Genomic DNA, 23,064 nt, shown 5'->3' on the forward strand with positions numbered 1-23,064 from the left:
TGTCAAATAAATAAATAAAATCTTCCAAAAAAAAAAAAAAAGCAAAGGTTATTTCCCTCATTTTATTTTATTTTTTTTATTTATTTAATTTTTTTTTAAGATTTTATTTATTTGACAGACAGAGATCACAAGTAGGCAGAGAAAGGAGGAAGCAGGCTCCATGCTGAGCAGAGAGCCCGATATGGGGCTCGATCTCAGGACCCTGAGATCCTGACCTAAGCCGAAGGCAGAGGCTTCAACCCACTGAGCCACCCAGGCGCCCCTCCCTCATTTAATTTTAAATATTTCACATATTTTGTATTTGCTCCACACACATTTACAGAATACTTACTATGCACAAAGGATTAAGACTTATCTCTGAAACACACACATTAAGATCATTTTGCAAATAAGGTTTCAAATCTATTAGCACTTCAATCTCCACCTTTCACCATCCCTTCTCGTATCTTTAAGTGTCATAGCAACAACACATTTGGTGGCAAACTGCATTTGTTGCCTGAGAGATCATGACCATAGCTAAGGGAAGTACTTTAAAATTTTATTTAAAAATTTTTATCTGGCGAGAGCCTAGTTTCTTTTGGTTTATTTCAAGTCCTGAGCCTCTAGTTTGAATAACCAGCTAATAATCCATCAAGTTTTGCATCTTTTCAGGCAGCTCTATTTCTATTCCCTGTTACTGTTAAGAAACACCAATTAGTTTAGTGATTTGTAAAAGGCCACCCTCTAAGCTAGCAAGTAATCCTGTCACTCTGCTCCCAAGGGAGGCCAATGCAAGATGTCCAAGTTCCTAACCGTCATCTGAAAACCTTACCATTCACACTGCCTCTGCAGATCACATTTATCCTCATCAGATAAAACTTATCATTTTTATTTTATGGCTTCATGCCAGTGAAGCTATGCCAATGAATATTGTACAGGTCAGCTAAACTAATTCCCACAATGATAAACTAATTAAAAATATTTCCCCCTCTTTATGTACAGAGTGATGATTAAGTATTCTTTTTTTTTAATAAAATAAGATTTATGATGGGGCACCTGGGTGGTTCAGGCACTTAAGTGTCCAACTCTTGATCTCAGCTCAGGTCTTGATCTCAATATGGGTTAGCACCTCACATTGGGTTCCACACTGGGCAAGAAGCCTACTTAAAAATAAATAAATAAGATTCATGGTGACTTAACCAAGTGATTTTGTATCCTTAAAATCTTTGAATACAACTGACCACCACGATGTCAAGATAACATCTCCTTCCAGTAATTCTAGTTTTAGCTGCAGCTTAAAGTGGGAAAGCACCAGTAACCCTCGTTTCAATCATTCTTGAATCGTATAAGTAACAGAGATACTATCTTAAGTTTCTAAGGAGAGAGGAAGCAAAAGGAATCTCTGAAGAATGAAAGAAATTAGCCAGGTAATAAGGCCAGGAAGAGCTTTTATGGACAAAAGAATAAAAGCTAAGGCAAGAAGACACACACATGGGTGTGTGAATAATGTAGCCTGGGAACCACAAGTAGACGGGATTTCCCAGAATGTAAGATGAGTGAGCTGGAAAGGGAAACAGGAGCCAGACTGTGGAATGCCGGGGAGCTAGGAAAGGGTTCCAAAGAGGAGAGTGACGTGATCAGAGCTGTTGACTGAGGAATAATCAACAGAAGATAAAATGGAAGAATGAAATTTAAGATTATTCTCCCAAGAAGGCTGACTGCAAACCAAAGAAGGAAGAAAGGCAATATAGGGCAAGAAATGTAAAAAGGATGAGGCCAAGGAGCCACTGGGAGCAAGAGACATTGAAGATAAAGGAACGATGAGAAAGGTAACTGTTGGGAGGATACCGATGTTGGTGAGTTTTTAAGTGCTGACATTAAGAGACCTCCACCAGACACCTCCCTCCTGCTCTAGAGAAGCACTAAAATCTAGAACTCTTATCTAAACACCAAGTCTTCTAGTTCCTAGATTCCCAATGTGAACAGCTTGAGGACCTAAAGCATCTAGTAGTTTGTTGGAAATGCAAATCTGGAATACCTGGGTGGTCCAGTCAGCTAAGCATCTGCCTTCAACTCAGGTCATGCTCCTGTGATCCTGGGATCCAGTCCCACATCAGCAGGGAGCCTGCTTCTCCTTCTGCCTCTGCTCCCCCTACTTGTGCTCTCTCTCTCCCCTGCCCCCACCCAATGCCAACAAATTTAAAAAAAAAAAAAAAAAGAGGGGCGTCTGGGTGGCTCAGTGGGTTAAGCTCCTGCCTTCGGCTCAGGTCATGATCTCAGGGTCCTGGGATTGAGCCCCGCATCAGGCTCTCTGCTCAGCAGGGAGCCTGCTTCCCCCTCTCTCTCTGCCTGCCTCTCTGCCTCCTTGTGATCTCTTTGTGTCCAAAAAAAAGAAGAAGAAAGAAAGGAAATGCAGAATCTCAGGCCCCATCCCAGACCTCCATTAGAACCTGCATTGTAACAAGACCCCAGCAGATTCACTTACACACTGAAGTGTGAGAAGCACTATTCCGGACCAACTCTGGAGAACTTTAAGGAATTATACAGAATAGGAAAAGAACCAGAAGAATGGAGACAGAGAAGGGAGGAAGAAGAAAAAATACAGCAAAATTCATATTGGTCAGCCTGACACTAAAATTAATTACTGACAGGAAAGCCAGAGGCAATCAATAGGAACCAGCACTGATGCATTAAGAATAAGTCATGTCAGGTTCTCCTTGTTTTCTTTTATCAGCAAGGCTAGGAAATGTAATAGACACAGTATATCTGACTTTCAGTAAAATATCCAATATGATGCTTCCAAATGTTTTTGGAAACAAGACAAAGAAACAATGACCTGAGTGAGCATTCTAGTTAATAATTTAGTTTAACAACTATTCTAAGAGTTTTGACTAGTAAATTAAATTAACCTTAATTACCAGATCACTAGGAACAAAATCTCCAACCTTTCTCTCTCCTTGCACCATTCAAAACTGTTTCTGAGAATTTAGCTGGAAATACAAAAAATACATAGTTAAGATCACGGAAAGCAGTAATGTTATGTGGCATAATCAGGATCCTTCTCTCCCCTAACCAAAATTAAAAGACTGATACAAAGAACTAAAACATTTTAGTTAAATTTAGATGAATTAAAATGATAAAGTACTAATCTGAGTTCCTAAACTGAATCAAACAAGGTCGATGAAAAAGAATCATAACAGCAGTACATGAAATAAAAGCCGGGGAGTTTTCGCAGATGCTACATTCAATATGAGTCAACATATTGACATTAACATGAGGTCAACACGATAATAAGTGAATTCAGCTCAACCTATGTGGCAAACTCCCTGACAACACAAGACTCGCATTAAGATTAAAAAGGGGCAGCAGGGATTTAAACTATAGCTTGCATTCTATAACTTGAGACAGTACACTACGATCCCATAGTCAAAGTTAAAGATGCCTGATACTAACAATAAGAAGGCTAATAAGCACACCAAATTGGTTTGGAATGTACTTTTAAGGCTGCCCAACTGCTCCCTTGTCATTCATATTCTAACAAGAGATTTGCATGCTGAAGCAGTCACAATTCTTCCCAAAGCCAACTAGCCCTTTACTGGTCTTTCTCATCACTCACCTGCCCTCTCTGTTCTCCTGTGCCAAGCTGAAAATGAGACTTAACTATATTATTTGTTTCCATATCCACACTGCTTGTGGCCCTTTTGATAAAGACTTAGTTTCCTAGTTTGCGACTGTTGCCACATATATACTCAGTATTTGGAGGACACACTTGGGCTTAACACATCTCAGGGGCACTGGGAAATCCAGACTGGTGGCAGATAGGTGGAATTTCAAGGCCTTAATTATTGAGGTATCAAGAAGTCCCAGAAGATGGTGGAGCACAGCACGACCAAAAAGGCAGAAGGCAAAAGGAGCCCAAGACATTAGGGGAGCTAGGTATATGACAAGTCTCACTGAGACTGTGCATATTGTCTAAATTTTTAATTTCAGGGGTGCCTGGGTGGCTCAGTGGGTTAAGGCCTCTGCCTTTGGCTCAGGTCATGGTTTCGGGGTCCTGGGATCGAGCTCCACATCGGGCTCTTTGCTTGGCGGGGATTCCTCCTCTCTCTGCCTGCCTCTCTGACTACTTGTAATCTCTGTCTATCAAATAAATAAATAAAATCTTTTAAAAAAATTAAATAGATTTTTAATTTCAATTTCAAAGAAAATTTTGAAAAAATGTTTTAAATTCTGCATAGAGGTGTGTCTGGGTGGCTGTCGGTTAACTGACTGCCTTAGGCTCAGGTCGTGATCCCTGCTCAGCGGGGAGCCTGCTTCACCCTCTCCCTCTGCCCCTCCCTCTGCTTGTGCTCTCTCACTCTCTCTCTCTCTTGTCAAAAAATAAATAAAATCTTTTCTAAAAATAAAAAAAAAGTTATTACCTCTAGAATATATATTAAGATGGAGACAGCAGGGGAAGAATTAGGAAATCAGATGATCTCATTCATAAAACTTTGAGGTAAGGTTCTTCAAGTCAGTTTGAGAAGAGGCTTGGTCTATTCATAATTAAAGTTACATTCAGATCTTAAACAACACTAGCTATTAAAATATGGGTAGAATTGGTACTAGTTCTCCCAAATTAAATTCCTCCTTCCAGCCCATTCCAACAACTCTCTTTATAAAAATAATTCTGAAGGTAATGCTATTACTTCCCTAAGAGTTGGGGGGGGATCATCTAGTGATCCAAGCACTTACCTTAAAGAACTAGTCTTCTCCCTTCCATCCTCCTGACATCTACCCTCACTGCTTGACTCCCAGGCCTATAACCTGGGAGTGTGCATGATGACCATGCATAATGACCACCGTCCTCTCCACAGACTAACAAGTCGGCCAGGCCGTCCCTTAGATCAATGTGAAAGTGTGAAGCACCTGCATCAAAATCACAGAAAAGTGTCTGTTAAACATATAGACTCTATGGCACCTGGGTGGCTCAGAGTGTCAGCCCTCAGTTCAGGTCATGATCAGGACTGAGGCCTGCACGGGGCTCCCTCCTTGGGGGACCCTGCTTCTCCCTCTGCCTCTCCTGCTGCTTGTGCACATGCAAACTCTCTCAAATAAATGAAATCTTTAAATATGTGTGTGGATGGATGGATAGACAGTTAGACTCCAAGACTCCATATCAAAGCCACCAAAAGGAATCTTCTGATGGTGGAATTCAGGAATCTGCACTTTAACAAATGATTTTTATGCACACTAGGTTTAAGAATCTCTGCCTGGCAGGGCACCCGGGGGTTTGGTCAGAAGCACCCGCCTCTTGATTTCAGCTCAGGTCATGATCTCAGGCTCCTGAGACCAAACTCCACATTGGGCTCTGCACTCAATGCAGAGTCCGCTTGTCCCTCTCTCCCACTGCCTTGCACTATCAAAGCATTCTCTCCATTCTCTTTCAAATAAATAAGTAAAATCTTTAAAAAAAAAAAAATTTCTGCACCACAATAACAATCACAAAGAGGCAAAATGATTTACCAACAGTAAACCCACCAGCCAACAGCTGGGCGAGGCTACAATCCACCCTTCCTAAGCACGTGGTGTGATCCTTACCAGCCCACTGACTTGTTACTAACAAGAAAAATGATGGCGTGCTCTTTAGAGAAAACTTCTGTGTACTCTTTTTTTTTCCTTTTTTTTAAGTCCCCTGTAATCTTAGCAATAACAGCATCGCACAGAGAAACAAGCAGTTAACTCTCTAGTCCCTAATCCAGACCTTCATGTGGGTTTCATTTTAGGGCTTCTGGTAATTTGTAGGCCCGTTGCTACTGAAGATTTGCAGCCTTGAGAGAAGGCCACAGAAACGACAGGACTAACACAAAAGGTGCTGTTCTCATCAATCAATGAGATGGTCTGAAAACCAAAATTTGATTATTTTGTCTCAGCTTGAGTCTTACTTGAACTCTGTGTTCCTGGAAATTAAATTCACACTTAGGTAGACTTCAGAGAGTTATTCTTTCCTTTCCATTTAGCAGCCGTTGGAAGTGTTTCTTGTGCTAAGAAACTGCACAGGAAAGCCCAACAAAATGTAGCTGTAATTAAAGGTGTAAACGAGCACACACAGGGATGCCCAGGGAACCAGGGAGTAAATCTCTCCTACCCTCTAACACAACGCAGAGGCGTCCTCAAACATTCTTGCTGGAAAACACAAATCACTCTTAATAACAAGGCACTCCTTCAATGACTTTATTTGGAACAAGTAATAAATTACTTTATTTGGAATTTTGTTTGGAGAAGGAACAATGACCTGAAATTACCTCAATGTTACTTTGGGCTTTCTATAAAGGTCATCTAATAGATGCAACAGTATCATTCTTCATTCCCTCCCTAAAGAAAACAGAATGGTTATTTGTGGCTTCGGGTGAAATTTCAGCTGCCCTTATCAAGCATGAGTTTAAAAAAAAAAAAAAAAAAGGCACAGTGTCTGGTTCACAGAGCTTAGAAGTAATGGTGAGGGGCTCTGAAAAACTGGATGAGGGAGCTCCAAAATATTTCCAACAAAAAACAGTTGCAGAGGTCAAAGAGGTATATGGAAAATTTGAACAAAACTCTTTCATAAATTTTAAGAAAGTATTTCTAAATGAACATTCTATTTTAGAAAATTTTACCAAGGTATCAACAATAAATCCCAAAGTCAAGTGTCAGGTCAAGATGCATATTTTCCAGGGCACCTAGGTGGCTCAGTAGGTTAAGCGTCTGCCTTCGGCTCGGGTCATGACCCCAGGGTCTTGGGATGGAGCCCCACATGAGGATTCCTGCTCCATAGGAAGCCTGCTTCTCCCTCTGCCTCTCTCTGCTTCTCATGAATGAATACATTAAAAAAAAAAAAAAAGACAGATATTTTTCAAAGTTATGGTTAAATGCTCAGAACACCTGAACCCCTACTCACCTGAAGAGGACACAGGAATAGACAGAGAGCTGTGGGTGGCACCAAGTCCTATGCACCCAAAGGAGAAAGGAGGAGGTGCCCATCTCTCCCCAAGCCTAGTAAGGAAGGGGGTTTCAACAAGCCCATGCAGACAGCTTGATGTGTGTCCTCACAATTGGGGTTTACAGTGAACTGAATCCTACCTGAGAAAACTTAGAGAGCCGGAGATGGGCTGATGAGCTGCTCAAAGAGGCTATAGGAGGGCAGCCTGCACTCCCAGAATTCATCAGGGACAAGGATATGCATGTATGTTCCCTTATACTAGGTATGGTCCAAGGAGTAAGAGCAATGGCATGGGGTCTTGTGCAAAAGGGTCATGTGCGGGGCAAATAGCCCTCAACAGAGAGAAGCTAGAAGTCTAGCAGCATTTAAGGGACTGAGGACAGAGTATGCTACTAACCAAGGATATGGGAGGGCATCACCACCCTTAGGGGACAGGTGACAGTCCAGTAAGTAAGAAGCCACTTACACCAGGATCAGTCTTTATAAACTTTTTTGTCCCTCCACCCCTGCACCACGAAGCCCCACTTCAGCACCAATCCTGGAGGGCCAAGAAACCTTGACCAGGAACTCAAGATGGGGAAGAAAGCCACCCAGACTCTCTTCCCCAACTTCAAGCTTCTCCTAGGCAATAAGCCTAGACTGGGGGTTGTGGGGAGAGGGGGAGAATTTTCTATCAAGTTTAGAGCTTTTCCTCTTTCACCAGACTGCACATCTTATGTACTAAATTATAAGAGTTTTGTGACTTAATAACCAGAAATGTCATGGAGTTGCCCACACTTTGATTCAAGTAGGTCATACAAATAGAATTAAAATAAAAAGAACAAACCATGTATACAGGCAACAATTTGGATGAAATCCCTGGGGAAGTATACTGGACCAAAAAAAAAAAAAAAACCAATCCCCAGAGTTACATACTATATTATTATTACATTTATGTAAAGCTCTTGAAATGACAAAGTTAAAGAAACAGAGATCAGATTAGTGGTTGCCAACAGTTAAGAAGAGGGTAGGAGCTGGAGGAAAGTGCATGTGGTTATGAAAAAGTAGGATCCTTGCAGGGGTGCCTGGGTGGCTCAGTCATTTAAGAGTCTGCCTTTGCTCAGGTCATGATCCAGGGGTCCAGGGATTGAGTCCCACGTCAGGATCTCTGCTCAGCAGGGAGTCTGTTTCTCCCTCTCCCTCTGCCCTTCACCCCTGCTTGTACTTACTTTCTATCTCTAATAAATAAATAAAATCTTTAAAAAAAAGAAGAAGAAGAAGAAGAAGATCCTTACAGGGACATGTCTTGGTTGTGTCAACTTACTGGTTATGATACTGTACCCACCAAAAACACATACCTCACCGGTACTACTAGGAAAAACGTATATATATGATATACGTGAATCTACAATTATCTCAAAATAAAAAGTTAAATTTTTAAAAAGGTGCAGAGGTGTGCATGGGTGGCACAGCCAGTTGAGCATCTGACTCTTGGTTTCAGCTCAGGTTGATCTCAGGGTCATTGGGATCGAGCCCCATGTCAGGCTCCACACTGAGTGTGGGGTCAGCTTCAGATTCTCTTTTCTTCTGCTCCTTCCCTGCACATGCTCCTGCACTCTCTGTCTCTCTCCAAAATAAATAAATAAAATCTCTAAATAAATAAAAATAAAAAGGTACTGAAAGCTATGTGTGCATGAGTGGACAGAAAAAGCAGGAACCACTCAACGGCACTGACTCACATTCTATCAACTGAAGATGCTCTGCCTTTTTGTCAAACTCACTGCATACAGTTGGGCAAAAATCAGGGTTTTCAACCTCCTCTTTGTTCACTGCCTCTGTGTAGTAGTTTCCCAGGGCTGCGTAAGAAAGTACCACAAACAGGATGGCTTAAAACAACAGAAATGTATTGTCTTGCAGCTATGAAAGCTATTAGTCTGAAATGAAGGTATTGGCAGGGCCGAGAGTGCTCCCTCTGACAGCTGCAGGGCATCCTTCCTTGCCTCTGCCCCACTTCTAAAGGCTCTTCAGTGTCCCGTGGCTTTGCAGCCATGTAACGCCAATCTCTGACCCCATCACACAGCGTTGCGTTGGTGGTATAGTGGCGAGCATAGCTGCCTTCCCATCACACAGCATTCTCCTTATGAAGACCCGCCCTACTCCAGGAGGACCTCATCTTAAGTAATCACATCTGTAACAACCCCATTTCCAAATATGGTCACGTTCTGAGGTCCTAGAGGTTAAGACTTTTACATTTATCTTTTTTTCCTTTTTTTTTTTTTTGGATGAAGAGAGCCACACACTTCAACCCATAACACTTGGCTAGAGTGAAAATATTGTTTGTTGTTTTCAGACTTATTCAACACTCCCCTTCCCATTCCCACCACTGAGCTTCCCAGATGGATAGGAGGAAGGTGTATTTCCTAACAGTTGGTAGAAACTCACCAGCACTGCTCTGATCTCACAACATAGGAGCCATCTGTCTCTGTACAAGCAGCCAAATGCCACCTGTAGCTCCTTGAAGATAACACTGCCCTCGGTGACTCTTCCACTGGCAGGGTCACGCCCCAGCTGCTTCAAGCGGTAATTCTGACTTTGTCTAGGATCCAAAAGCTTTCAAAAGCTAGAGTGACACCCCCCACATATACACATCATGCTGTCTGGTTCAAAATGCTGCCTGTCTCACTTCATAGACTCACTCTTAAATCAGGCTGTAACTCCTGTCCTTGTGGATTTGCTGTCAAGAGACCAGCTGTCCCTCCAAATATCTAGCTTTTCTGAGGGCCCTCCAGACTCCTGGAAATGACTATGTGTGTCTGAGTCTGGCTGTGGATAAAATTCATGCTCCTTTCCAGAAAGCTCTTAACCTTCATGCCAATCAAGATAGTGCCTATTTAATTATTTGTTCTGTTTAATTGTCCCTAAGCATTTCATTCAATTAACTAATCAATATTTCCTGAGCACCAACTCCGCACCAGGCACTGATCTAGATGCTGGGGGCACCACCACTGCAAATGCGACAGTCTCTGTCCTCATGGCCCTGCACCCTAACGGAGAGGGACAGGACACCAAACAGATAAACTACTCCCTGGGGTTATAACTAGCACAGAAAAATAAACAGAATGATGTGATAAAAGTGGAGGGGAGACTCCTTTAGGGAAGCTTAGAGGTGACATTTGGACTACAATTTAAGGATGCACACAAGCCAGCCACAGAACAAACCTAGGGAAGAACATTCTGGGTCAGAAAAAACAGCAAAGACAATGGCCTCCCGTGGTATTAAAACAGACACGATAGAGAAACTGAAAGATGGTCTGGAAGCCGTGTGAGTTATCTCTGCTTTGCTCCTCTCCATCTTTTGCCACCTACTCCATCCCTTCTGCCTTTATATTCTCTATTGAGCTCAACAAGGCCCATATAAGTCTGGCCCAGGTTCTTCCTTACACCTGGATGCCTGGTCTCTGTGTTAGGAAAACTCCCACTCTCCCCTCCACAACCTGGGCGTGGATCAGCTGCACGCACACATTTCACCCCCACAGGAGTCTGCTTCAACAGTCCTGAGAGCCAGACACTGGCCACAGTGAATGTGAAGCAGGAAACAGAGAGCAGTCCATCCCCTCAACCATGATCTGCCACACGCCCAGGACTTTGCCCATACCTTGCAAGTGACTGGTGAGGGTCGTTTCCCAGGACCCACCCACAGCCTTGCCCACTGGCCCCCCAGAAACCCTTAGAAATTCAGGAAAGCAGAATCCAGTTTATGACCCAATGACTTGAGCCTACTACCATCTCCTGGGCAGCTATATCTAACCTTGGCGACATTTCCCTCTTCTAACACAGCAATGGTTTTTCTCGCTACCAAGTTTTTGTACTAGCGAGTGATCAATAACTACGTGCCAAGTAACTGTTGATTCTTTAAATTAAAGATGCTTTTGTTTCATTTTAAGGATTTTTATTGACAGAGAGAGCGCACAAGCAGAGGGAGAGGAAGAAGCAGGCTCCCCCCTGAGGAAGGAGCCTGATATGGGGCTCTATCCCAGGGCTCTGGGGTCATGACCTGAGCCAAAGGCCAGACGCTTAACTGACTGAGCCACCCAAGCGCCCCTAAATAAGATGTTTCACTGAGAGAGAAAAAGAACTGGGGGCTAAATGCATGTGGGATAGCTGCCAGAGTTCCTCCTGGTCCAATAAAATCTCTGAGCTTCTGCCTCTGCACAGGCACAGGCCTCCAACACGCCATGGCTTTCAGCCTCCTTTCCAGTCCTGGGCCTGAATACAGCCTTCCACAGCAGACCTCTTGCACTAACCACACTTAGGGTCCCGCTTGATTCCCGGGCCTCTGGGTTTCAGTCACTTCTCTTTTCTGGGCATCAGACTTCCTTTGCATCAGGTCCTACCTGACTGTGAAGGTGCTAATGAGCAAGTCACTATGCTTCTGAATTTGTTTTGTTTACTCAAACGATGGCTATGCATGGTGAGAAAAATACTATATAGATCAGGATATTTTTGTTGTGTGTGACAGGAACCTAAGTCATACAAGTTCAAGCAAAAAGAGAATTGGGGTTTTTTTGGGGGGTGTTGTTGTAATTAGAAAATACAGGCTCAGCACTTCTAGGGACTCACACAGTATCATCAGGATGGTTTCTCTCTTGCTTGCACCCCGCCCTTCTCGTCTCTCACCCTCAGCCCTGCTTGTCTCTCTGCCCTCACTCCCTCCTAAGCAGACGGCTCCTATCTTCCTTTATCCCTGCTTAGTAGCCCCTTTGGAAAAAGAAGGCTTTTCTACCAGCATCTCTATGTCAAATACTATATGACGAAGCTTGGATCCCACAACCATCCCTGAACTAATCCCTGAGGACAAGGAAATAGGATCCTGGGACGAGCAAGGCCTGGATCCCACCTCTTTCTCCCAGGGTGGAAGTGGAGCCCTGTGGAGCACTGTAAGGACAGTCACCTAAGGAACCACAGGAAGTATACAGCAGCAGATACTAGTTTGATTCACTGGTCAATCCTTAATCTTTCAACCAACTGCTACGCTCTGCTATAAAGGCTGGAAAGTTAAAAACACTGTTTTTCAGACAGTCCCGCAATTGTGATGCAGGCTTATGATCTATATTCTGTCCAGAAGATGTTCCCAAGAAAACCAGACATGATTTATATAAGGTGGTGGCTGGGTGCAGTCATGGGGTTCTCGTAAATACAAAAAAAAAAAAAAAAAAAAAAAAAAACCAAAAAAAAAAACCAAGGAAGAAGAAGACCAGGACTTTTTGGTTCTAGATCTGAGCCAGCTGTGCCCTAGGTTTCTAGAGTCTAGTCCCTCCCATCACTGGTAATGTGTAACAACAGCTTCATGATTTCTACTTGAACCAGTGGTATGACTATGCATATTTCTTTAGTGTCCCTGGTTCCCAGACTCTCCCATAAATTTTGAAAGTAATCTAATAACTTGTAACAAATTTCCCTCTTCATAAACTGGCTAGTTTGGTACAGAAGTAAAACACCTTACCCGGCTGCATTATGCAAAAATGTGCCCTTTATGTCCCACCATGAGAAAGCAAACACTTGCTCCCATTCCCTCCCAGAAAATAAAAATAGTAAAAGACTCAGGATCTAGGCACCTGAGTGGCTCAGTTGGTTAAGCCTCTGCCTTTGGCTCAGGTCATGATCCCAGCTTTCTGGGATCGAGTCCTGCATCTGGCTCCCTGTTCAGCCAGGAGTCTCCTCTCCCTCTGCTCATGCTCTCTCTCAAGCTCACTCCCGCTCTCTCAAATGAATAAAAAATCTTAAAAGAAAAAAAAAAAAAGACTCAGGATCCACAGTCTAGTTCTGGTCCACAAAATAAATGAAATTTTGAGACCTTCCTATGACTCTTCATAAAAACAATCGTATTGACTAGCAACTTTATTGGTTTTGCAAAGCTGATATTTGAAGGCATCACACAATCTTTGAGGTTTTAACAATCACATGAGACAACTCTTGTTTTCCCTCACAATGAACACGGTGTAACTGTAAATAAGGTAGTCTTGTGATGGTGTAAGGTTCAATTGGCAAACCAGTCCTTCTAAAACCTTAACTCCCTTGCCATACATCTTTCCAAGTAAAATGTTTTTCTTTACTGAATGCTTCTGTAACTGTATCTTCTTTTAACAACAGGCTCTGTTGTTTCCAACTAAAAGCCCTGATGAAGGGCGCCTGGGTGGCTCAGTGGGTTAAGCCACTGCCTTCGGCTCAGGTCATGATCTCGGGGTCCTGGGATCGAATCCTGCATTGGGCTCTCTGCTCAGAATTCTGTATTTCAGTAGAACTATACTGAAGATTAAGGTCCAGAATAAAAGAGGACCAGGTAAAAGGAAAAACAAAACAGAAGTACCTGGCTGGCTCAGTCACTACAGCATGACTCTGTATCTTTGGATCAAGAATTCAAGCCCCATGCTGGGTACAGTGATTACTAAAAAATTAAAATATGGGCACCTGGGGGCGCCTGGGTGGCTCAGAGGGTTAAAGCCTCTGCCTTCGGCTCAGGTCATGATCCCAGGGTCCTGGGATCGAGCCCCCATTGGACTCTCTCCTTAGTGGTGAGCCTGCTTCCTCCTCTCTCTCTCTGCCTGCCTCTCTGCCTACTTGCGATCTTTCTCTGTCAAATAAATAAATAAAATCTTAAAAAAAAAAAAAATAGGGGCACCTGGGTGGCTAAGTGGGTTAAAGTCTCTGCCTTCAGCTCAGGTTATGATCCCAGGGTCCTGGGATCAAGGCCCTCGTCAGGCTCTCTGCTCAGCAGGAAGTCTGCTTCCTCCTCCCTCCCTCTCTCTCTCTCTCTCTCTTTGCCTACTTGTGATCTGTCAAATGAATAAATAAAATCTTTTTAAAAATTAATTAAAATAAATTAAAGGGGAAAAATTAATTAATTAATTAATTATTTAAAGGGATGCCTGGGTGGCTCGGCAGGTTAAGCATCTCCCTTCTGCTCAGGTCATGATCCCACAGTCTTGGGATGGAGTCCCCTGCTTCTCCCTCTCCCTCTGCCTGCCATTCCCCCTGCCTGTGCTCTCTGTCAAATAAATAAATATTTTTAAAAATCATTTTTAATAATTCAAAAAAAAAAAAAAAAAAGATGGACTTAACTTTCAATCTGTCTTCTTGTCCCAGTGGGCTCACAGCTATTGGAACATTTGTAAGGTGAAATTGTTTTAAATATTTCTAGAGGTAGTTTTTTTAGATGAGCAATTCCTGTTAGAAACAACATTAATGTAGCAGAATTACAATAAAGCCAGATAATTAACACCCCAGAAATTACCAATGACTAAGCCTTAACAGAGACAAAGCCATATCAGAACCCATGAATAAGGACCTAACTGCCAGTCTAGGTGGAAAAATCTAAGAAGCCCAGAAAAGAGCAATTGCCTGATTATATTACAAGTAAGTCTCTTAATACATTAGACAGGTCATTGATCTCCATGCCTCTGTTTCCAGATTGTTTTTAAAGCACATAAAGTATAAGCACCAGTGGAGAAAAAGATTCATTTTCCTTTTATTTAGTCCTTGTCAAAGGTTTATGAAAATCCTTCAATGGAGCAGTGGTGTCCAAAGTTTCACCAGGACCAACAAGAGTGCCAAGATAATTCAATGGGGGAAAGAAAAGTATTTTCAACAAATGATGCTGAGACACCTGCTATCCACAAATCCACAAATAATCAATTTAGGCTCTGAGTTTATACTATGTACAAATATTAACATACATGGATCAAAGACCTAACTGCTGAGTTAAAACTAGTAATTTCTTAGAAGAAAACATAAGAATATATATCTTCATCATCTTGAATTAGGCAGTGGTTTCTTAGATAGGACAAAAAAGCATAAGCAACATCAAAGAATGTTAGATAAATCAACATCAAAATTTAAAACCTCTGTGGTTTTAAAAAGGATACCAGCAATAAAATGAAAAGACAATCCAGAGAATGGGACAACATTTTTGCCAATCAGGTATCAACAAGAATCTAGTGTTCAGAATATATACAGAATGCTTACAACTTGTATGCCTGGGTAGCTCAGTCTGTTATCGTCTGCCTTTGGCTCAGGTCGTGATCACAGGATCCTGGGATCCAGCCCCAAGCCCTGAGGCAGTCTTCCAGCACAGCAGGGAACCTGCTTCTCCCTCTCCCACCTGCTCTCCCTCTCTCTCACAAATACATAAAATCTTAAAAAAAAAATCATGAGCAAAAACGGTGTTTATCCATATTATCTGTCAGATCAATTCAGTAAGATAGTTCCCCCTATATCCTTTGAAATGAATACTTCAATAACCACTCCTAGAGGAATCAGGCCACAGACAAGATGGACCTTTACTTAGGGTCATCAATTTCATACTATAGATCACTGATGAGGAGAGATACATCATTTGTTGGCTATTGTCGACAACACTCATTTTCTTTAAATAAGAGCAAGTTCCTTTATAAAAACCTCCTAAATTCCTCCAATGATAACAAGCACAATGACGGGCAATTTATGCAGTGGGGGAGACTAGAGGTAACAAGCTTTGTAACAGCCACTACTGACCTTTGTCACATGAAAGCACCAGAGGGGGCCCATCTTTCCAAGCACTTGCAATGTGAATCCCAAAGGAGTGGCAAAAAGGGAGAGAAGATCAACTCTGAGGAGTTAGATCCAAAGCACTTATTGTAAATGATGATTTCAAATCTTATTGCGTTTTTAATTTACACTGTTCACTCTTAAGAGTGTTGTGTGCCATATACTTACTAAAGGGAAATCTGTAAATTATCTTGACCCCATCAGGGCACCTGAGTGGCTCAGTTGGTTAAACGTGTGCCTTCAGCCTAGGTCATGATCCCAGGGTCCTGGGACAGAGACCCACATCGGGCTCCCTGCTCTGCAGGAACCCTGTTCTCCTGTTCTCCTTCTCCCTCTGCCCCCATTTGTGCTCTCTCTCTGTCTGTCAAATAAATAAAATCTTTAAAAAAAAAAAAAAAAAAAAAAATATATATATATATATATATATATATAAATTATTTTACTCTTTCAAGATCTAGAGCATATCTTCATATATCCCAAGATATTAAATAAAGAAGGTTGAGGGGGTGCCTGGGTGCCTGACTCAGTAGAGTGTCTGCCTTCAGTCTGGGTTATGGTACTGAGGTCTTAGGACTGAGCCCCCATACTGGGCTCTCTACTGAGCAGGAAACCTGCTTTTCCCACTCACTCTCCCTCTGTGCACTCTCTCTCAAACAAATAAATAAAATCTTTTTAAAAATTAAAGAAAAAAAGGCTGAGAAACACGAGTTTACACAAAGCCTCAAAAGGCGTTATTTGAAGAGTATTATATATAATTCAGGAGTTCATTCTGAAAGCAATTAACGTTCCTTGTGGCTGGAATATTATAGTCAATCCAAGTTCGGTTTTTTCCTCATACAGGGCTCTAAGTTTCCAAAAAAGACTGTAAAACAACAATAGTACAAAGGAATTATTTTCACATAACAGTTGGCCTTTGAAAATTCTAATGGAAAAAAAAATCTAGTTAGGCAATCTAGGAAGTATGTTTGAGTTTGTTTAAAGGAAAAAAAAGAAGAAAAACTCATTTGTCTATGTTTGCAGATACGATTAACAAGCAGATTGAATCAGCATTACATGCTATTCTAGATACTATTCCATCCTCCATTTACTTTTCAGCCTTAAGGATTCTTCCATAATAAGCATTTTTCTTTTATTCCTAATCTGTGAGCTTTCTCTTGGAGGAGGGAGGGGCCGTTCATGAAACTATACTTCCCAAGTTTACTTGCCTTGCAACTGACTGTACATGGCTTTTCCACTTAAGCTCTGAGCCTCAGCTAGCATCACCAGGAGGATTCAACTACACAGTTGTTTATACAGGTCAAATCCTCAAAAACAATGAATCAAGAATATCAGTAAATAATTACACAAGGCAAGGTTATGATTCAGCTAATATTTTAAGGAAACCTGAAATGCCTTTCCTTTTGAAGATTTTATTTATTTATTTACTTGAGAAGTGACAAGCAGACTCCCACTGAGTGCAGAGCTCAAGGTGGAGCTCCATCCCAGGACCCTGGTCATGACCTGGGCAGAAATAAGGAATCAGATACTTAACTGACAGCCACCCAGGCGGCGCCCCATGTTGTCTTTCCTTTTGCCCAAGTTCTCTGACTTTTGATTTCAAGAAATTTAACTGTATTTGAACTTTTCCTGAAAAGAAAAAGGAGCAAATGGATTCTCGCTTAAGAGGGCCAAGTAATGTGGAAGGGAGAAAACATGTCCTCCTTAGCCAAGCCAGGCGTAACTAACAATGGAGGAAAATCAGTCTCCTCCTGGGAAAAACCCGCAAGAACAGTTATTTCCTGTCAATTAAACTACTGTGAGGAAAAAGAGTTGAAATAAGGGCAGATTTACCTAGAAACTCCTTTTTATTTTCTTTCTTTTTTTTTTTTTTAAAAGAAGGCTCTATACCTGGGTGCCTGGGTGGCTCAGTCCTTTAAGCGTGTCTGCCTTTGGCTCAGGTCATGCATGATCCCAGGGTTCTGGGATCAACTTCATCAGGTTCCCAGCTCAGTGGTGAGTCCTGTTTCTCCCTCTACCTTTCCCCCAGCTCGTGATCCCTCTCACTCAAATAAATAAATAAAATCTCTAAAAAAAATGTTTTTAATTAAAAATTTAAAAATAAGGCTCTATGCCCACCAACACGGGGCTTTAACTCATCACCCTGATACCAAGACCTGAGTTGGGATCAAGTGTCAGATCTTAATCAACTGACCCACCTGGACATCCCTACCTAGCAATTCTTGAATCAAATGCAATTTACGAAAATAGACGGTACACCGGAACCAAAACTAACATTAAGTGTGCACTATTTGCTATACCATTACATACTTTCTGTTTTCTATTTCAATAGTACTCAAAATCATGGAGTCAAACTGCAGGAAAATTTCTCCCAACATCATCTTTCTTCATGGTTAGAGTTCCCAAAGGGGAAAACAAAACAAATGTGTGTGTGTGTGTGTGTGTGTGTGTATACACAGACATATGTATATATATATATATATTTAGTAAAAACCCTGCAGAAATAAAAGTGCAGTCACTTCAACTCTCCCCAATAATCCACACTTCAACTAAATGTGACAACACTCGCATTTAAATCCCAATAATCTACAATTCATTGTGCATGGTACCTAGGTGTTCAGCGTTTGCTGTTTGTTAAATGAATACTGAAAATATTTGATACACAAGCATTTGCTTTGTTAATGTGCACTTATTCTCATAAAAACACATTTTCTCTCTCTCTCACACACACAAATACACACACACACTTAGACATAGCCCCACTGATATCTACTCCTGAACATGCCCTCATGACAGTAAGTGGAAAATCAATATGAAACAGTGGGACAAGATAATTACAACTAGAAAAATTACGAAGGGAAATTCCAAACATTTAAAAAATTTCCAGTCTTTTTGAGATCACTTATCTTGATTTCCATGGAAATTCACGTGTCTGCAAAAAAACCTATTCCTACTTTGGCACTTTAAGACTGCTCTTGACCACAATGTCACACATCTTTTTACATCCATTTAAATGCCACGTCAGAAAATTTACATCTGAAGGGAAGTCACATATTGACAAGTAATATACAAGTTCAACTAACCTCCACTAAAACGAACATTGTGATCATTTATCATTTATCATTTAAAGAGTACCCACTAGAAGTACAGGTAATTCTCATGCTAGTGGACAAACATTTTTATTAACCAACCACTCATTTCAGTTCGTTGAACAAATATACCTAAATCTGTATATTTTGTACTTCAGACGAAACAAAGGTAGAGAAATATGCTGGGATTTGTCTGTTTGGGGTTTCTAAAAAGATCAGAAGGCAACAGAGTTTAATTCTCCACATGATTGTTTACCAGCAAGCAGGTTGGTGTTCCGAAGCAGCAAGCTCATAAAACACGCGCAAAACAAGGCTCTTTCAAAATAATTTTTTATATAGGGAATAGATGGGAGTGCAAAACACATCAATCATCAGTAACAAAACAATCTTTGTTCCTCGGTATTTGTAAACAGGAGCTCGGACCAGCGCTCCGACCTGGCACCCAGAGGTGAGGAATGCTTGTTGGGCAGGGTTATGCGCATCACCAAAGATCCCGCCAGGGCTGCCCCAGAGGCGGACCTCCGCCTATACCACGCACGGTCCTCGAACCCGAGAAAACCCTTCCAGAACTCCTCTGCTTTCAGCTCGGGGGCTGGAGTGGACCGTCCCTGCTTAACTTCCCCGCCGTTACCCCCGCATTCTTAAACCCACCATCTCCACTTTGCCAGGCACCCCGAAACCCACCACGGCTCCGGCGGCCCCCGATCCCGTGCCCTCTCCGAGCTTGTGTGCTCGGGGAAGCCCACCCGGGAGGCGCCCCCGCGAGCGGCTTACCGAGCAGCGAGCCTATGAAGATGACGACCTGCACGGTGGTGGTGAACTGGCGGTAGAGCTGAGCCTCACCGAACTCCCCGAGCGCGCTGCGGTTGGCGCCCCCAGGCTCCGCGCCCGATGCGTTGCGCGGCTCGCTGCCGTTCCGGGAGAACCAGCTGCCGTTGTGCCCCATGGCGAGGAAGGGGTTCCGGCTCTGCTCGTCGCCCGCCCGTCCGCCCACCACAGAGCCCCGCCTGGGTCTCCCCCGCCCCGGGGTGCGGTGGAACCCGCGGGCGCCTCGCGGAGTCCTGGAGAACCCGGGGCAGCCGCGGGTCTCCTCACGTCTCCACATCGCCAGCCCCGTCGCCTGGGAGGCGGGGAGGGAAGAGGGCGAGGCTGCGCCCCAAGCCGGTTCCCTCCTGGGTCCCCTTCAGCAGCCACATGGAGGCGGCACGGTCAGAGCCGGCGGAGCCGCGTCCGTCCCTCCTGCCGGGTAGTCAGCGCCGCCAAGCCCACTCCGCAGAGATGGAAACACTGGAGGCATCTGATAGTCAAGGAGGGCGCCCCCCGCTCCCGCTGCACTCTTCAACCTCTGCTCCTTTCACCCCCCGAGGGCCGGGCCACCCCTTTCGAGTCCCCTCCCGCTGACGGGCTCCTCAGAAGGAAGAGAACATTAGGCTGAGGCCGTTTTTCAATCCTACTGGATTTGAGCGGCTGGATGGCGATGGGAAACCTGTGAAACGCCCAAGGCAAGTGACCAGAGCTCCGAGGAGACCCCCGAGCCCCCGACGGCACCTACGGTCTGGCCGGAACGCCCTGAACCTCCGCAACAGCCTCGCCCCTCAGCGCCTAGCGGTCCCCTAGGACGCCAGCGCGGTATCCTCCGGCCCAGCACCTAGCGCGGGGCTCCGACCTCCCGCTTCGGTGTCAGCGGCAGTGACACCGTTCTGCAGCCCCTTTGCCTCTGCACCGCCTAGCACCCCCTTTCCTGGCCCTGCTCCGGCCTTTGCTGCGGGGAGAGACGCTCGCGTACCCGCGGGGACAACGGACGAGCCCCTAAAGGGGCAGGGCACCGTGTGCGTACCTCCCGAATGCCAGCGCGCCCCGGGAGCAGGGGAAGGGAGCTCTGCCCGCGGAGGGGGCGGGGGCGGAGGTCACGTGACGCACACGGCTCCGCCCCCCACGCCTCTGAGGCCCGGGGGATGGCGCCATATTGGCCCTTCTAGGCGTGACTGCCAAGGCTGGAGCGTGGGAAGCGTGGGAGGCGCAAGGGGTCCTGACTTAGCTGTCATGGTTGCGATCAAGACGCTTCCCCCGCTTCGCTTTATTTACTCCTGTGGTTACTGACCCTTATCACTTCGGCAGAGGCTGCTGAGAGGCTTATAATTTACGCTGCCACCTGAGCAGGTATCCCAGTTTTGGGCCCTTCAGTGACGCCTTGGGTATATCTGAAGGTGAAAGATAAAATTTAGGAATCCGGTGCACGGTTCCCTGGACCTTTATACTGAGGCTCATTTCAAAAAGGCATACAGTATAGCCCAAGCGTGGTGCATCCGAAGAATGAATGCTTCGGGAGGGAGCAACTTTCTGCCTGCGGATGCAGAAAGTTGGGAAGCTGGGATAGTAGCTGAGTAGTAAAAGGAACATGTAGTGCATCCAGAGAAAGGATCCGGAGAAAAGGAGGAAGGAGACAAGAAAAGACAAAGTTGTGCTGCTGGTTTGAGGCTGTGGAAACGGGTTTCTTTTTCATTAGTGAATGAGTTGGTAGAGGACTTGAACATACTGACTGATCACATTAGGTCCCTGAATAATAACTCTCAAGAACTGAATTACAAAATTTCTTGGGGCACCTAGCTGGCCCAGTTAGTAAAGCATGGGACTTTTGATTTTAGGCTTATGAGTTACAGCCCCATGGTGGGTGTGGAGATTACTTAAAAAAAAAAATTTTTTTTACCAAAATCAAAATTCTTGGTGGTCTCAAGGCTGATCCTGCTACAATATGACTATTTCACTTACACTGTACAAGACATTTAGTCTTTAAGGAGCAAAAAAATCCCTCCATGCCTTGTGTATTTTTGGGTTCGCAAAGTATCTGCACATAATCTCGGTGTAAGAAGTTACTTTAAACATTTCAGAGCCCATCAAAAGAGGAGAGGCAAAATGATGTCGTTTTGTAATGTTGGTGTTCTTGGGGTCCAGAGCCCACTGCCAAGAAAGAATTCTTAAGTTGGCTTCTGTGTAAAATGGTTTTGTTAAAGCACAGGGACAGGACCTTGGGCTGCTGCCCCAGGACTATGAGGAGCAATTGATTATGTACTTTGAGGTTGGAAGAAGTAAAGGTTAAAGGAAGTTCCAAAAGGATTTTCTTTACACTAAAGAAGACTCACAGGATACCCAAGGCCTTGCTACTGTCAAACCAAAGTTATTTTCCCTCTTCCAGGGTTTTAAGACAGTTGGGAGGTTCCTGGAGGAATATCATATTCTGCCTTCCTCATCTATTTGTTAATGGGCTACGGTTATAAGGACATTTAATTTTAGCTAGATTTCCTTCTCCCTTTGTTTCCCACATCAGAATTACTGAGCAATTGTGTATTTTTTTAAAAAACCCATTTCCAGTGTTTAAAATTAGTTCTTAGTGTCCAAACATATTTTTCAAACCCTTTGCACTATAATCATTATAAAACAAAATGTAGTAGTCATTCACCAACACCCAGGACATTCCTTTAGGAAAGGTTGAGGAAGAATGTGCGTAAATGAGTTGTTTAATAACAGTTGTAAAAATACCTCTTTACCTGCCACTGCTTATTTAAAACTGCTACGAAGAGCTGGAATAATGATTTAGGAAGCAGGGATGCCTGGTTGGCTAAGTCAGTTAATCATCTGCCTTCTGCTCAGGTCACATATCTGGCTCCTTGCTCCCGGAGGGGGCTGCTTCTCCTTCTGCCTGCAGCTCCCCCTGCTTGTATACTCTCCCCACCCACCCCCCAACCAACAAATAAATTTTAAAAATCTTAACCAAAAAGAAATGCAGAAAATAGTCAATTTTGTAGATGTAAAGGGTTTGATAAAGCAAGAGATCTTTCATTTTTTTATTCTAAAAGAGATACCAGTAAATTCTCTACAACCCCTAGATTGGTATTATAACCAAACTAACCTGAGTTAGTTCCTTGGTGAGTCACAGATAGGAACTGATGTGGGAAACAAAGGCAGAAAAAAAAATTATTAGATTTCCTGACTACCTACAGCCCACTGACAAGTCCTTAAAACAGGCAGAATGACATTTTGATTTTGCTAAGGACAAAAGACAATCCTAGCCCAATTTCCCCCACCCCAGAATCCTGTAAGTCTATTTTAATTTATAAAAATTCCTTTAAAATTTTTCTTTATCCCCAAACCCCCAAAGATACATGTTGGCAATCACCCGCCAAGCATATGAACCAGTGACATATATCTGAAAGTTCTCATTACTAAGGCTTTATTACACAGTAATAAATGACATTTTCCCAATAATTGGCTAGACCCCTCAAGGTCCCCGAAACCTTGCTTCCAAATTCCTTAGAGACTTAGGCTATCCCCAACTCCCTCCCAACTTGAAAGTATATAATGGTCCACTTCTCTTGAGCCCAGTATGGCTCTATCTGCCCATAGATCCCGTCCCCGTGCTTTAATAAAACCACCTTTTTACACCAAAAATGTCTCAAGAAAGAACCCTGAGGTTCTTTCTGC

At 43.4% G+C, this 23,064-nt stretch overlaps 1 protein-coding gene across 2 annotated transcripts in view; it reads right to left on the reverse strand.

Moving 5' to 3' along the window:
• The window catches only part of GPR176 (G protein-coupled receptor 176), a 138,463-nt gene extending 117,944 nt beyond the window's left edge, over window positions 1–20,519 (reverse strand). The window contains exon 1 of one of the 2 annotated variants that reach the window (XM_059181132.1): window positions 19,360–20,519. In XM_059181132.1, the coding sequence (XP_059037115.1) occupies window positions 19,360–19,690 (331 nt within the window). In that variant the 5' untranslated portion in view covers window positions 19,691–20,519. The remainder of the gene's footprint in view (window positions 1–19,359) is intronic. The other variant, XM_059181131.1, reaches the window with a different exon arrangement.
• Between the last annotated feature and the right edge of the window lie 2,545 nt (window positions 20,520–23,064).

The sequence above is a fragment of the Mustela lutreola genome, chromosome 7 (genome assembly GCF_030435805.1).
Source record: "Mustela lutreola isolate mMusLut2 chromosome 7, mMusLut2.pri, whole genome shotgun sequence".
Lineage (NCBI taxonomy): Eukaryota > Metazoa > Chordata > Mammalia > Carnivora > Mustelidae > Mustela > Mustela lutreola.